Here is a 14,512-nt window from a genome sequence, read left to right on the forward strand (position 1 = left end):
CGTCTGCAGGACGGGCAAACTGTTCGCTAACTTTAATAACTAGCCAGGAAAAATCTAAATGGGCAGGAATAAAAACACCTGAGTGGCGCTGAGAAACAGCGGACCAAAAAGCTAAAATCTCTTGAAGTTGAGGCTGCTAAATGTGCAAAACTGACGGACCTATTTGGTGCCATTGTCACCATCCCAGCAGCAGCGGGTACTGCTGCGCCGGGAGACGAGCGAGGAGGGGGTCAGACTTAGCAGCTGGAGCCGGTGGTGGTAAAGTCCGTGATCAGCGATGATGAGCGAGTGGAGGCAGACATGGTAAGTAACATTAGCCTGGGGTTGACTAGGCTACATTTTTGAGACATGTCCAAAACAAAGGAAAAAACATTTCTACACTGAATGTGATGTTACATTTATTGATAAAGTCAAGCAGTCATTTCTTCATCAATGCTTTACCTGCAAAGTGGCCCATGAAGCTTTCTGAGTGTAGTATTTAGTCCGTTCTTACTCTTGTTAATGGAGAAAATACATTTTCAACCATTCAGTAAAGTATCCAGTTACATAAAACAGGAAAAAAAAACATGAACTGTTTGTATGTAAAGACTAAAGTATTAGTTTTGCCTGATGATTTTGAATTATCAAGGGTCAAACACCGTAAAAGTATAATGGCTGCACAGAAAATGTTTAAGGTATACATATTTTGACCTGGAGCACAAGACAAGGAGAGATAGGATAGGAAAGGATGGTTATTGTCAGAAATTGTCCAATTTGAGGCTTCAGTAAAAGTGCTCAGGCTATTTCAAAGCTCTAAAACATATTTTCTTAGTAGTTTTGGTGCATTTCTCTGTCCAATGCCAAGCATCAGATGGAGTGATGTAAAGCCCACTGACTGGACTGTGAAGCAGTGGAAACATGAACTATGGAGTGACGAATCACACATCTCTGTTTGGGATGAACTGGATAGGGGATGTGAACCTGGTCTTCTCGTCCTACATCAGTACCATGTACATTAGGCGCGACCTAACAGCTTGGCCATCTGTGCCCCGTATTTTTGTTAAAGTGATTTAGATTTTTCATATTTAATTGATTTTTAATGTTATTCCACAGCATTGTTAAATCCACAGTAGCCATTAAAGACCTCGGCCTCAGACACCATCCAATATGGACCTGGACCCGGACCTAAAATCATTAGAAAGACAAAGAGAGTAGACAAAAAGATGAGTGAGCTGAGACAGGGAGTCTAGGGCCCTATGATTTCCGCTTTAACGGAATCGCGGACAGAATCATGGAATTGACCAATAAAAGCGGAATCTACTATTTAACGCAGACATTGTGGAAATTGAATTAATTTGACTGAAATGCTGTCTTTTAGAAAGAGGAATGTGTATCTGAGGAATATGTTCTGGGGGAACAATTAACTGTGGCACAACTTGTGCCTCACTTCACAAACACCTTCCCTCTCCTAAACAACACAAAGCATGTCAAACCTGCTGCACGAAACATTGGCAAACATCAGGTAGTGCAACACGGGGCAAGAAAACTTATCCGTGCTTCGAGTTATTTTACCTCACCACACCAGAGAGTCATGGAGAGAGAGAGGTGTGTCTGTGCGCAAGGCACACAGCTGAAGTCACAACTTGAGGACCTGCTCACCTCTCGAAGGCTTCAAACTCGAATCAGATGAACTTGAAGTCCCATAATCTAAATTATGTTACATTCAAGTATCAACTGGCTTAATAATTCCTCCCGTAGATACTGTAGTTCCCTTTGGTTGCTTAACGAGCCAATACGTGTCTGCATTAACATAGCAGTCTGATATGAGGCAGACGGACAGACAGCAATGTATGGAGAGAGATGAGGAGAGAACATTAACAGTCAGGAGTAAAAACACAATGCAGCATCAAACTGCATGGACTGTTACAGACTGAGAGAGTAAAGAACATTTACAGGTTTACTTTTAACCATTTAACTGTAATGTGACCTTCTTAATAAGCTACTATCACCCTGTGTTAGAGAGAACAGAAGGATTTCTTCATTTACATTATAAACATCAGTTAGGATGTGACTATACATGTGGATGTGTCTTACAATTATTTTATATCAGCGTTATCCAAACTGTGGCTCCTGGGCCAACTGTGGCCCTTTTTTCCAATAAATTTAAGGTTATTTCTACTTAATTAGTGAAGATTTTATTCATTTACATTAACAGGACAATCTTTTTATGGTAAAATTAGTGGAAAGGTTAAAAACGGAATTCCTAAAAATTAAAACAGAATTTGGCAAAAAATAAAACGAATTTCATAGGGCCCTAAAAGAGAGATTCACAGACAGAGAAACAGGTGAGCTGAAGACAAAGAAAATTTTCATATTTTATCAACGCAACAAGGACCTGAAATCGTACCCAGATCCACATATCCCATTAATTTAAGTTAGACATTATGATGTTCCAGACCTTTGGTTTAATACATTTGCTCTGACTGGACCTCTTTGAATCTTAGTTGATCATCCTGTTCTACAGTATATAATGAACATTTTTACCCCAATCAACCTTAATGGCAAACAAGGAAAATCCTGAGTATTTACCAAAACATAAACAAATAAACAAAATATAAACATGCTTTAGTTTGCTGTCTCAAAAATTCAAATCTATTTGAATAATTATGTCTGTCAGCATTAATTAGCTAATCACAATGAGATTAAGGCCCAAAATTAGTGCGTTACACCTTTTTAACCAATTTAACAGTTTGCTATTTTGTCCCTTTAGGTATCATTACACTTCTGCAGTGTGTTTGTATTCCTGATGGAAAAGAACAACCCCACTGCACCTTTGAATGTCTAAGATCATTTAATAAAATCTGTGGACAATTCATAAGTAATAACCTTCTTGTGATGTCAAATATTACACTCTTTTATTTTCTCCTTTAAGATGTTTATCATTATTTTTTGATATGCAAGTTCCTTAATTCATGGATAATTTAGTAATATTTGATCTAAAGCGTTTGTATTTCAAAATAAAAGTATGTTTACACTCAAACATACCCTTTGCTTAAGAAAGTGCAAAAATTCAAAATAAAAGCATGACCAAAAAAAAGGGAATTAAAACAAATGTGAACTAGATTAACATTGACCAACTACTGAAATTTAGCAATTGTAATGAACTGTTTGACAACCCTGATATATAAAAAAAAATCTAGAGATTTTCTTTTTTTCATTCTCTGAAGTGGATTTTTATTTCTTTTTAAGATAGGACAAGACAGGAGCCACTGGCAATATTTGAACCCAGCCAGTTGTTTTGTGGAGGACAGCCTCTCTGCATGGGACGTGTAGAAAATAACCACTGGGCTACTAATGCCCCAGTCAAAAGGAGATTTTTAATCTTTCATGACACATCTACATGCACTCAAATCTAAATCCTGGCCTTTGAGCTTGCTTTTTTTACTCTTGGAAGGACTATTGTGTATCCCATCTATCCCTCAAAATCTTTGATTTAAAAAGATTGAAAAAAGGAAGGTACAGATGAGTCAGTCACTGCAATTTCCCTATTCAAACCAACTTTGTCATTGACCCTGACCTATTCTTCATCCAGTACATCTCTGAGGTATTTAACACAGCAGCGTTAGAGTGATCTGTTTAGGCTAATGACAGCTCCTAATTTCCTCATAGTAACATTCATATCCTGTATTTTCTTTAGGCTTCATAACCCTGTGAACTAAAAGAGCGTCATCAGCAAGTTAGAGACAGTCAGCTGGTTTAAGTGAAGCATATCTTGGCTCACCACTGAAGCTTGTCTTACTCACTGGGTTCCTTTACTTCCTCCCCATCAACAAGACCCCATGCCCCCCTGTCTATACGAACAGAAGCCTTTCTCTGAACCACAGTAACCACAGTGATGGGCAAAATAGAGAGGAAAAAATAGGATGGGAGAAAGTTAATTTCTTGGATAAGGAAGGTATCGGGTAGGTTTTCCTGTATTAACAGGTTTATTCAGGTGTGGAATGATTTAGAAAGGTGACATCTTTCACTCTTTAGCAATTATAAATCCAAAAGTAAAGGTTCAAACTTTTCCATAGATACCTATTATTCTTTACCAGAGTAGATTACATAGTTGCAAATACAATGAAGACCTAAGTTTTACAGAGCTCAGCACAAAAGAATGGAAATCAATGGTTTCTTTGTGTATACGTAACAGAGAAAAAAGGGTGAAACAACTTTTGCAATTAGATGACTCATATATACAGCAGAAATGAACATAAAGGCTTCTTTTAAACATGGACTCCTGACATTTTCAAGATAATTTCAGGACAATAAGGCCCAAACATCATCATGAACTTGCCTTTCACACAATCAAAGCACTGCGCTTAGGAAGGACAGTAAATCTTTGGATATAATTTGCAGCTATACAATGCACTTCGATATGTGGCTCGCAGACAACCCTAGAAAAGCATCAGCATTTTTGATTGCCCTGCATTATGTCAGTAACAACAACACCACTCTTCTGCAAAATTTGCAAAATAATGTTACCGTAAGTTAGCTAATCACTTCTTATCTTAAGGCCAACTTCAGCCATACATTAGCTCGTCAACACCACTTTCAAGTGAAGTTGGGATCTTTTGAATTCATTTTTAGGGTCAGTTTTTGTTGGGGACTTTTTAAGTCAAGCTAATGATACCACTTCTAACTGGGATTCTCATATTTCAAAATCATTTATTCAATTTATTTGTTATTGTGACTATTGAAGCTAACCTGACAGGCTAGATGGACTGCTTCACAGCCCCACTGCATGGATACATTTCACATCAAGCTCCCATCGAAAGTGTTTGGAAAAGGAAGGTGACCGGAGGAACATTCTGACTGTCACATTCATAACTGGCCAATCAGACAGAAAAGACAAATTGAGCTAACAAGCTAATGCTGCAGTAGATTGTTGATGGCCAATCCTCTCCGTGCGTAAAACCGATACCAAGGCTAGTTGGGAGACGTGCAAAAACGTCTTCCCTGCCAAGACGCACATTAAATGTGGCTTTTGGTTGTTTCAAGGGAAAATATGGTCCAGTTCTGATTAAACTGCTACATCCTAGCTTATAGGTACAATGGCAGCCGCCATTGGATACACTGGCAGACCCCACCCGTAATGATCATAAACTCATGCCAGAACAGACCGGGAGAAGAGCGAAAACATCTTTTCTGAATGAAATGCTTTCAGTGTTGCTCTCTGCTCTTGTTTGAATTAAAACGTGTTGTCCAGTTTGACAAAACTGCTGCTGTGGCTAATTGCAATTAGTGCTAATGTGCTAATTTGCAAATTTGCCCATTGCCATAATTCCTGTAGTCTTAGTAATAGGTTTGTTTCCTTTAGTTGTTGGTGCAAGCTGTCTCTAGATCTGGGGGGACCGTTAAACCAGCTGCACCGCTAACGCTATATTAGCAGACGGAATTTTTGTTTTCCCTCATCAAACTCATCAAATACACAATCCAACAACTCCAAAACGCTCTTGTGGACAAGTTGTGACCTGTACATTCACCTCGCTATGAAGTAATAACGTATAATTATGGAATATTACGGCACATGAAGCAAATACTCTGAATTATTTCTTGAGTAAACCACTGGGTGGAGTAACACAGTGCAGCAGCCATGTCTGGAGTGTAGTTCCGGCTTTGCATTTTACTTTAAAACATCTCTGTCTCGTAATGTTCCAAGATTATTTCATAGCTTGGTGAATGTACAGGTCCCAACTTGTCCACGAGAGCGTTTTGGAGTTGTTGGATTGTGTATTTGATGAGTTTGATGAGGGAAAGCAAAAATTTTGTCTGCTAACATAGTGTTAGCTGTGCAGCTGGTTTAACGGTCCCCCCCCCAGATCTAGAAACAGCTTGCACCGACAACCAAAGGAAACAAACCTATTACTAAGGCTATAGGAATCATGGCAATGGGTGAATTTGACAGAATGCTGAAGTATCCCTTTAACTCTCACAAAGTCATGCCAAAGAAGGTCAGAAGTGAGTCCTTGCCCCAAGTAAAGGAGTTCAAATATCTTGGGGTCTTGTTTGAGTGAGGGTAAAAGAGAGCATCTGATTGACAGGTGCAGCATTGGCAGTACTGCAGGTGTTGTACCGGACCATTGTGGTGAAGAGGGAGCTGAGCCTGGAGGCAAAGCTCTCAACTTACCGGTTGATCTACCTCCCAACCCTCACCTATGGTCATGAACTCTGGGTAATAACCGAAAGAATGAGATTGCAGATGCAAGCGGCCGAAATTAGTTTTCTCTAGTGGGTGGCCGGGCTCAGCCTTAGAGATAGGGTAAGGAGTTCAGACATCGAAAGGAGCCAGTTGAGGTGGTTTGGGCATCTGATCAGGATGCCTCCTGGTCACCTCCCTGTGGAGGTATTCCGGGCATGTCTGGCTGGGTGGAGACCCCAGGGAAGACCTAGAAGGCACTGGAAGAATTACGTATCCGACTGATCTGGGAACGTCTCGGGACCCCCCAGCAGGAGTTGGAAAGTATTGCTGGGGATAGGAACGTCTGGGTGGACTGGCTTAGCCTGTTACCCCTGTGACCTGGCTCCAGGTGAAGATGAATGGATTGATGGACTTACTGAAAACAGTTCTAGTAAAACAAATATTGAAAGTAAAATTATATTCTAGGTACTGCACTGTCTTTAAGATTAAATTCTTCTTTTGCCAGTCACTTCCATTGACGCAAACTGGTCTGACTAATACATTTTCAAATGCAGAGGACATTAATCATTTGTGAAGGACACGGCTGATCCTCAGGCTTCAGCTGTGATTGATTCTTCCTGACTGATTGATTGACTCAGGCCAAATAAGCAGTGAGCTGGCATTTTCTGACACTCTTAGAGAAAATCCGTGCAGACAAACCGTGTCATTCAAGTATGTTGAAGACAGTGATTAAGTTAGCCAACACAGACCAGGGTATTTCTTCCTTTAAGTCATGCATAATGAAGGAAAAGCCATCTTCCAGCAGTAAAAGACATCAACGAGTTTTTTGTTTATTATGCCTCGTCTTAAAGGGATAAGGCTTTTGTTGTTCAGCCATGGAAAAAAGAGAAAGCTGTTTTTCATTAAAAACACTGAGTCAGCCGGTGTCCCTTGTCAGATTTTCTTCCGATTCATTTTCCTTCATTGCCATCCCTTTTATGCATGTCTTTTTTTATACAGACATACAAGACCCAGATGCTCTTTTCATGCAGGACTTTTTTGAAGTGTTTTGTTTATCCGGGAGCTGATTCATGAAATTGAATTTCTTCTGGTCATATTTGATTCTCCTGTTTTTATAATTGCTTCATTTTAGAGAAGGAAATCTGTGAGGGTTGTTTGAATTAAAAAATAAAAAATCACATGACTGTTCTAATTCAGCACATTAACTTTATCACAACTCATAGCATCATAAGCAGACGTGGATCATAAATAAATAAATATCTCCCATTTTCTGACTCTTATATGTCACGGTCAGATGCTAACCCAACCTGAAACTGTTGATTTCTCAGCTCGACAGGGTGCTGTGCTGTGCTGTGGGGTGTAGAGGTGTGGGTGTGACACCGGATGGAAAAAAAGCTCACGCACAAACACCTACTGTAGCGCCTGTGTTTGGCAGCTGCTCCTTTAAGCTCCCACACTGGAAACACACAACAAGAGCACACGCATCAATCTCTTCTGTCACGGTATCCCTGCCTGTCACCATGGTAACGCCCTAAAACTATAGCTGTCTGACAGGAGATTGACTTTAAACTGGAGTAAGTCGCTGTGATTTGTGGATTTGCATTTGAACACATGCACAGCAAAGGTGAGGAAATGCAGAGCTGCACACTGCTCAGGGAAAACTGTTCAGTAATAACTGCTGGATTTACCTTTAAGTGGCTCTGCAGGCTTGAATTTTGAAATTTAACATGATTATAGTTAAAGGCAACCAGTACACATGTTTTTCAATGGGGTTTTAATCAATCCAATCTCTGTTTTTTCATGTATGATAGTATTGAAAGTGTTGAAGCTTAAAAAAACTACATCTATTTAATAAAACCATGCTTGAAAGAAGAATTATTCCATCAAAAGTTGTAAGCAAACTCCAAATTACTGTCTAAATTGTACAAAGGCCCTGGTATCAAATCTGCTGTCTATATTGTTTGAATTTTACTCTTATCATTTAACTTGATGATACCAGTTTATATACCAAAGCGACAGAAATAACATTCCCAGGCACACAATATAAAGTTAATAATAAACAGTTAATAAACAGTAAACTGCAAAAAAAAAAAAAAAAAAACCTGCACACTGTCAAAGAGTGCACTTACACTAGGTAATCAATACTGAGCCCAAGGATGTTTTATCCCTACATTCTAGTTTTTTGTGAAGAGGATTTGGACCAGAGGTGAAAGTACACAATGCTGCCCAACAGACAACATGTGGACATATTGTTTAAAGACAACATTTGCCAAAGTGTTCCTTTTTTACCTTTCCACATTTTATTTGCAACAAGCTGTTCATGATCAATGAACAAATGAACCATCTCCCTTTGCTCTCTCGTTACGCGTCAGGGTCCGATCTGTCACCTGTGCGTATCTGCAGCTGATCAGATGGCAAGGAAGAGGAAAGGAGAGATGAGCTCTGTAATGCCCTCCTGTAAATATATGAGGGAAGTGAAATGTTTCATGCCATATAGCTTTTTTGTCCTTTTTTTACAGTTTTATTCAGAAATGTCAGTAAATTTGTTTACATTGACTTTGTCCCGTGCGAGGTCAACAGATAAACCAATCCTGTGCCGATACTACTGAAGGCTATAAGAAACAGCAAGTCTTTACAAAACGCCTTGTATTGATGACATATGAAACTATACTTTGGATTTAACAACAGAGATTCTTTCTCCTTTAGCTCATAAGATTGACTGTTCAATATAGTTATCAAAATTTTGACTTTTTCCTCGAAATTGTATTTTGAATTTATTTTCGACATTTCAACTTTATTACTATTAAATCTCATTCATTATTCATCTCACCTCATGGCCTTTATCCTCCTCCGTATTTTCCATTGTGAGTGCTCTTGCTGTTTTCAAGCACTGACCTGGCCCTGGCACGGATAGAAGAGTTATGTTGTCTGTGTGTTTCTGGGTGTCTTAAAGTACGACATGATGGTGTATCCATGTGCAGGCCTGGTTGGACTGGTGCAATTTTAGCACACAGTGGGGGAGGGTGGACAATTGCACTTTAACATGGTAGGGGACAACTGGTCCTCCAGTGAGTGCACTGTAAAATGCACACATCTGCTGCCAGTGATTAGGTACCAAATTTATTTGTACAGTTAAAACAGAGCTCCTTTTTGCTTAGAGCTTTAGGTTAAAGCTTTCGATTCTAACCATCACTTCTAAAATAAGGGTTGCACAATACTGGATTTCAACAGATGTGCCAGTATTTACAAAATAATTTCAGGATATCAATACCAGTCTTTCAATGTAGTTCAGACCTAAAACTTTGGTCCTTAAAACACACAATTTAAAGTCTAAAGCTGAACAAAGTAACAAACTTTAGTCCTGCTGATATCATACGATTATACCATGCATGAATAATTGAAATGTAATATATGGTAGAAAAAATGTAACAAACACAACTGTGTTCCACTGTCAAGACACCAAGCTTATTCCAATGTAATCAGAAAACGAGATACTGTTTTCCTTAACTTATTCATAAAAAATATAAGATAATAAAATAAATATATATGAAAAATAAATATAAAAAAGGAAATGAATCCATCCTTCTCCTGTGAAATGAAAATGCCCCAGGTATTTCCTTTCACTGTGACATTTGGTGGTAGATGTCCCCACAGGAAACAGGTTTGTATTGATCTAGGCTGAGAAGGTGACAGGGGATTGATCGTAACACATGACAGCCCTATTTACTGAACTCTTAAACCGGCCTTTCTGAGATTGCCCCGGGTCAGACAGAAAAAACAAATGAAAATAACCTGTCTGTTGTGGCCTCACAAATCAATGCATACAGCAGTCACATGTAAGAGGCTTCTTCAGATAACCAATAATATGACAGGAAGGACAGAAGAAACAAGAACTGTAGTCAAGATTTAATATGAGTTTTCTTTAACAATGGCTTTCTCTTTGCCACTCTCCCATAATAAAGCTTTGACTGGTGGAGAACCCAGGCAATTGTCGTATGCAGAGTCTCACCCATCACAGCAGCTGAAGCTTGTAACTCCTTCAGAGTAGTCATAGGTGTCTTGGTGGCCTCTCTCACTAGTCTCCTTCCTGCATGGTCACTCAGTTTGTGTGGACGGCCTATTCTAGGTAGATTTGCACGTGCCATAGAACTTCTGTTTTTTGATGATTTTCACTGAACTCCGGGGGATGATCAGTGCCTTGGAAATTTTTGTATCCATCCCCTGACTTATACGTTTTAATAACTTTTTCTCTGAGTCGCTTGGAGTGTTCTCTTGTCTTCATGGTATAATGGTAGCCAGGAATACCGATTAACCAGTGACTGGACCTCCAATACACAGGTGTTTTATACCATCACTTGCGCATTCATTGCACTCAGGTGATCCCCGTTTCACTAATTGTGAAACTATTAGCACCGATTTGCTTGACCTTTGTTAAAATAGGCCAGTCACTTTGAAGGGGATGGATTTTTACAGTACATAGTCACTTATTTTTATTACATATTTTATTTAATTGACATAACTTTGCAGGAATCTGTTTTCACTCAGGGTTTTTTGTAAAAAATAAATATATTGATGTTGATAGATTTATAAATTGTTGTACTAATTTAAAATATTTTGGAAAATAATGGGTTTTGAATGCATGAAAGAGCTTGAATAATTTGTTCCAAAATTTATGCAAAAATGATGACATTTTCAGTCAAAAAAGGTTGAAATAATTTCTCTTTTAAGTGCTTTTTTTGCTATTTTATTTATTGTTCATACTGCATGTTATCTGAAAAAAAAAAATCACCATATCTGAGAGTATAATCAGTTACAGTTTTCAATTTCTATTTGAAAGGGTCACAACAATATAAAGACATGCAAATGACAAAAGCATGAACGTATATCAAATTTGAATGTATATTTACAACTGGAGAGGATTATTACTGCCTTTACCTCTTGTCTACGGGATACATGATAAACTGGCATAAAATGGGATTTAATCAGGATGTCTAAGTCTTATATTTCCAAGTACTTTCATGGTGTATTGATTAGGAAAAAAAAATGGATCAAAAATATCTTTGAAGAGAAAGAGAGTATGACTAAATGCAGACTGGGGTCATTGCAGGGCTAAGATTTTCCAGGTCTGTATCGTCCTTTACAAATGTGAAGATATATAAAGGACCAACTTGCAGAGAAAGAAGCAGGGCCTTAGTAACAGTAGAAGTCTGCGTCCTGTAAAAAAATATAAAGAAGCAAACGGATTGGAAAAAATGAAAGCATACACCTTGGATATTTTCCAATTAAAGCAACATTAAGAACTCACACTTGTGGGAATCTTCACTGTGTCTTCCATAAACTTCTGAGTCTCCTTCACCACAGTTGCAGGAAAGTGTCCAATAATGCCCATCTGGTCCACGTACCTCTCACTGTAAACCTGCCAGTGAAAATAACACCTTTCTCATAAATTACCATAACACAAATTAAATATGCTATATGCATTTAACATTTCTTTTATCTTGACATAATCTAAACCCTTTCTCATTTCAAAAACAGTGAAACTGAATATCTAACCAATGGTCTTTCATGACATTTTGCTCAAGAAGGCCAGAGAGCATGCATTTATTCATCACAGCTGTTGCACAGCTTGTGTGTGTTTTGCAACCAATTTGAAAAAGGGGAAACATTTATTCACATACACTTCCAGACCAGAAGACTCCAGCACCCTCCTCTGGTGTGAGTTTAGAATACACATAGACCATCTGACCCTTTCTGATGTTGATGAATCTGCAGTCAGGAGCAATGAAGTCATCCAAGGCCGTGGCCATGGAGAGAACATCTAATTATACACAGAAAGCAAAAGAGAAGAGGGAGCTGAAACAATTAAGTACTTTCTGAAATGGTCACTTATAGATTTTTTGATGGTTATAAAGATATACACAATGCTACATGCTTTTCTGACTTACATGAGCATTCTGCATCTGCACAGGATTTGCTGTCTGCCAGTTTATCCATCTGGATGGCCCTTGTCGTCTGGTGCAGAAGTCCCACACAGAGCAGAATCACCAATGGATAACTCATGCTGTCCTGAAGAGCAGGAGCAGTGTTTAGAACTAAGGTAAACAACCAAGGGAGTCCAGAGCACCTCTGTATGTGGATTTTAGAGGGAACTTAAGGCAATAAAAATCCCAAAACACCCTTCTCAGCCAGGACTGAATGGGCTGAGCCCTTACATCAGAAGTCGCCTGACCAATCAGGGCAGAGAAATTCCACAGCCTCATACTTTTTATTTCCCACAGGGGAGTTGGCTGACTTTTCTCAAATCTCAGTCTTGCTGCAGGAACAAAAAGGCACAGTTCATGTGTACTCTGAGTCTTCAGCTCAGTTAAAGGGGAGTTTATTCTTTTGAAAATTCAGGAAGTATTTCCATGTTGTGGTCATTTTTTGACCATGTGAAAAACAGTGTTATTAATTTTTATGGTGTCTAATATTACCACATATACAGTCTTTGGATCACCTCGAATTAAAATGCAAAAGAAACAAATCAGAGTTAAACAAGCTGAGACACAAACTTACTGAACTTAAGATGTGATGATTAGTTTGTGTCACTTTGGGCCAATAGATAAAGCGTATACTAAACTGTTAAGTGAGGGGCAGGATCCACATTTGAAAAATAGATCCAGGTTAATCAAAATAACACAGTGCCTATAAAAAATAATTACCTCCTTGGATGTTTTACCCCCGAATTGATTTTATAAATCAATCATGATCAATACAATTTGTCTTTTTTGACCAAAAAAGTTATTTAAAAAAAACTCTTTAATGTCAAAGTGAAAACAGATTTCAGTCAAACAAAAATTTTGAATGGTAAAACAAATAACTACATAAATATTCACCCTCCTTATAGTGACTGACCCTATTCAACAGAGGTCTTGCCAATTGGTGCTGGTAGTCTCACAGTTAGTAAAATGGGGATCACCTTAGTGCAGTGAATGTGCCTCAAGTATTATACAGACACCTGTGTCTGGAAGGTCCAGTCACTGGTTAATCAGTATTCCTGGCTACCATTATACCATGAAGACAAGAGAACACTCCAAGTGACTCAGAGAGAAGGTTATTGAAAAGTATAAGTTTCCAAGGCACTGAATGTTCTGCTCAGTGAAATCCATCATCAAGAAATGGAAGGAATATTTCACGTTTGTAAATCGACTTAGAATAGGCTGTCCTCACAAACTGAGTGACTGTGCAAAGCTTTATGAGAGAGTGGCAAAGAGAAAGCCACTGTTGAAGAAAACTCATTAAATCTCCACTTGAGTTCACCAAAAGACATGTGGGAGACTCCGTGGTCAAATGGAGGAAAATCCTTTGGTCTGATGAGACCAAAATGGGGCTTTTTGGCCATCAGACAAGATGCTATGTTTGGTAGACACCAAACACTGCACATAACCACAAACGCACTATCTCCACTGCAGTGGTGGCAGCATCATGTAGCTTCTGCTGCTTCTCAGCAGCTGGCTCAGGAAGGCTTGTAAAGGTTGATGGTACAATGAATGTGCTGAAATACAGGAAAATCCTGGAGGACAGTGTTATTCAGTCTGCAAGAGAAATATGGCTTGGGAGAAGATTTATTTTCCAACAAGACAATGACCCAAGAAAATAGTGCGATCCCTGTGCACATGTCCAGATATACAAGCCTGGTTGAGACCTATCCACACAGACTCAGTGCTGTGATTGCAGCCAAAGGTACTGTACATCTGCCAGATACATCTTACCACCTGAACTTGAATAGCAGTGAAAAACAACCTTGTATTTTACATGTCAGTTGTTGCAGTAACAAGAGCAAAAGGCATGCTATGAATTGTGCTGAGGGCAAGTGATGTAAGTCTAAAATCAATTATTTGCAAAACAAGTTTGTTAAATTCATTATTCGAACCCTCTCTCTGGAACTCTTGGTAACATAAGTAGTCTTTGTGATCAGGAAATAGTTTAACAGGACCTTTGTTTAAGTGTTGCTTAACGATGGGCAACATACTTGTTTTTCCTCTCTTTACATTTGCATACTTTTGCATTGCAACCCATTGTGTCCTTTAAAGCATGGGGTCCAGGACCGCCCAGGGAGGGGCGCCAAAGATCTTAGGGAAGGGTGCAAGGCTTTGTATGCTATGAGGCTACCAAAACTAGATTAGCAAGTATTGATTAAAACCATGATAAAGCAGTTATTAAGTATGATACAGAGGTCTTTTTGATAAGAAAAACACGCACTGGCTTTTTTAGGGTGTTATCAGTGAAACAATTAAAATCTATGTTGATTTTCAGCAGCAGTGTGTCACTTTTTCTTCTCTCTTGGGTCCTGGGGTGGGGGGTGCCTCT

The 14,512-nt window shown here is 38.8% G+C and overlaps 1 protein-coding gene across 1 annotated transcript; it reads right to left on the reverse strand.

Annotated features, from left to right (window-relative positions):
* Positions 1-10,117: 10,117 nt before the first annotated feature.
* On the reverse strand, positions 10,118-12,307 carry LOC121511391 (otoraplin-like). Its single transcript, XM_041790049.1, has 4 exons — positions 12,109-12,307; positions 11,842-11,981; positions 11,469-11,579; positions 10,118-11,377 (listed from the first exon to the last, which is right to left on the reverse strand). The coding sequence occupies exons 1-4, from the start codon at positions 12,221-12,223 to the stop codon at positions 11,354-11,356; spliced, it is 390 nt and encodes a 129-aa protein (XP_041645983.1). The 5' UTR covers positions 12,224-12,307; the 3' UTR covers positions 10,118-11,353.
* Between the last annotated feature and the right edge of the window lie 2,205 nt (positions 12,308-14,512).

The sequence above is a fragment of the Cheilinus undulatus genome, linkage group 6 (assembly GCF_018320785.1).
Source record: "Cheilinus undulatus linkage group 6, ASM1832078v1, whole genome shotgun sequence".
NCBI classification, from domain to species: domain Eukaryota; kingdom Metazoa; phylum Chordata; class Actinopteri; order Labriformes; family Labridae; genus Cheilinus; species Cheilinus undulatus.

Bases quoted from the DNA above. Each gene is read 5' to 3' on its own strand.
- LOC121511391 (XM_041790049.1), bottom strand. From the start codon at position 12,223: ATGAGTTATCCATTGGTGATTCTGCTCTGTGTGGGACTTCTGCACCAG. The intron at 11,982-12,108 runs GTAAGTCAGAAA...GTGTATAATTAG, and splicing joins TGCAGATGCAGAATGCTCAT to ATGTTCTCTCCATGGCCACG. The intron at 11,378-11,468 runs GTGAGTTCTTAA...ATTTTTTTACAG, and splicing joins CAGTGAAGATTCCCACAAGT to GACGCAGACTTCTACTGTTA.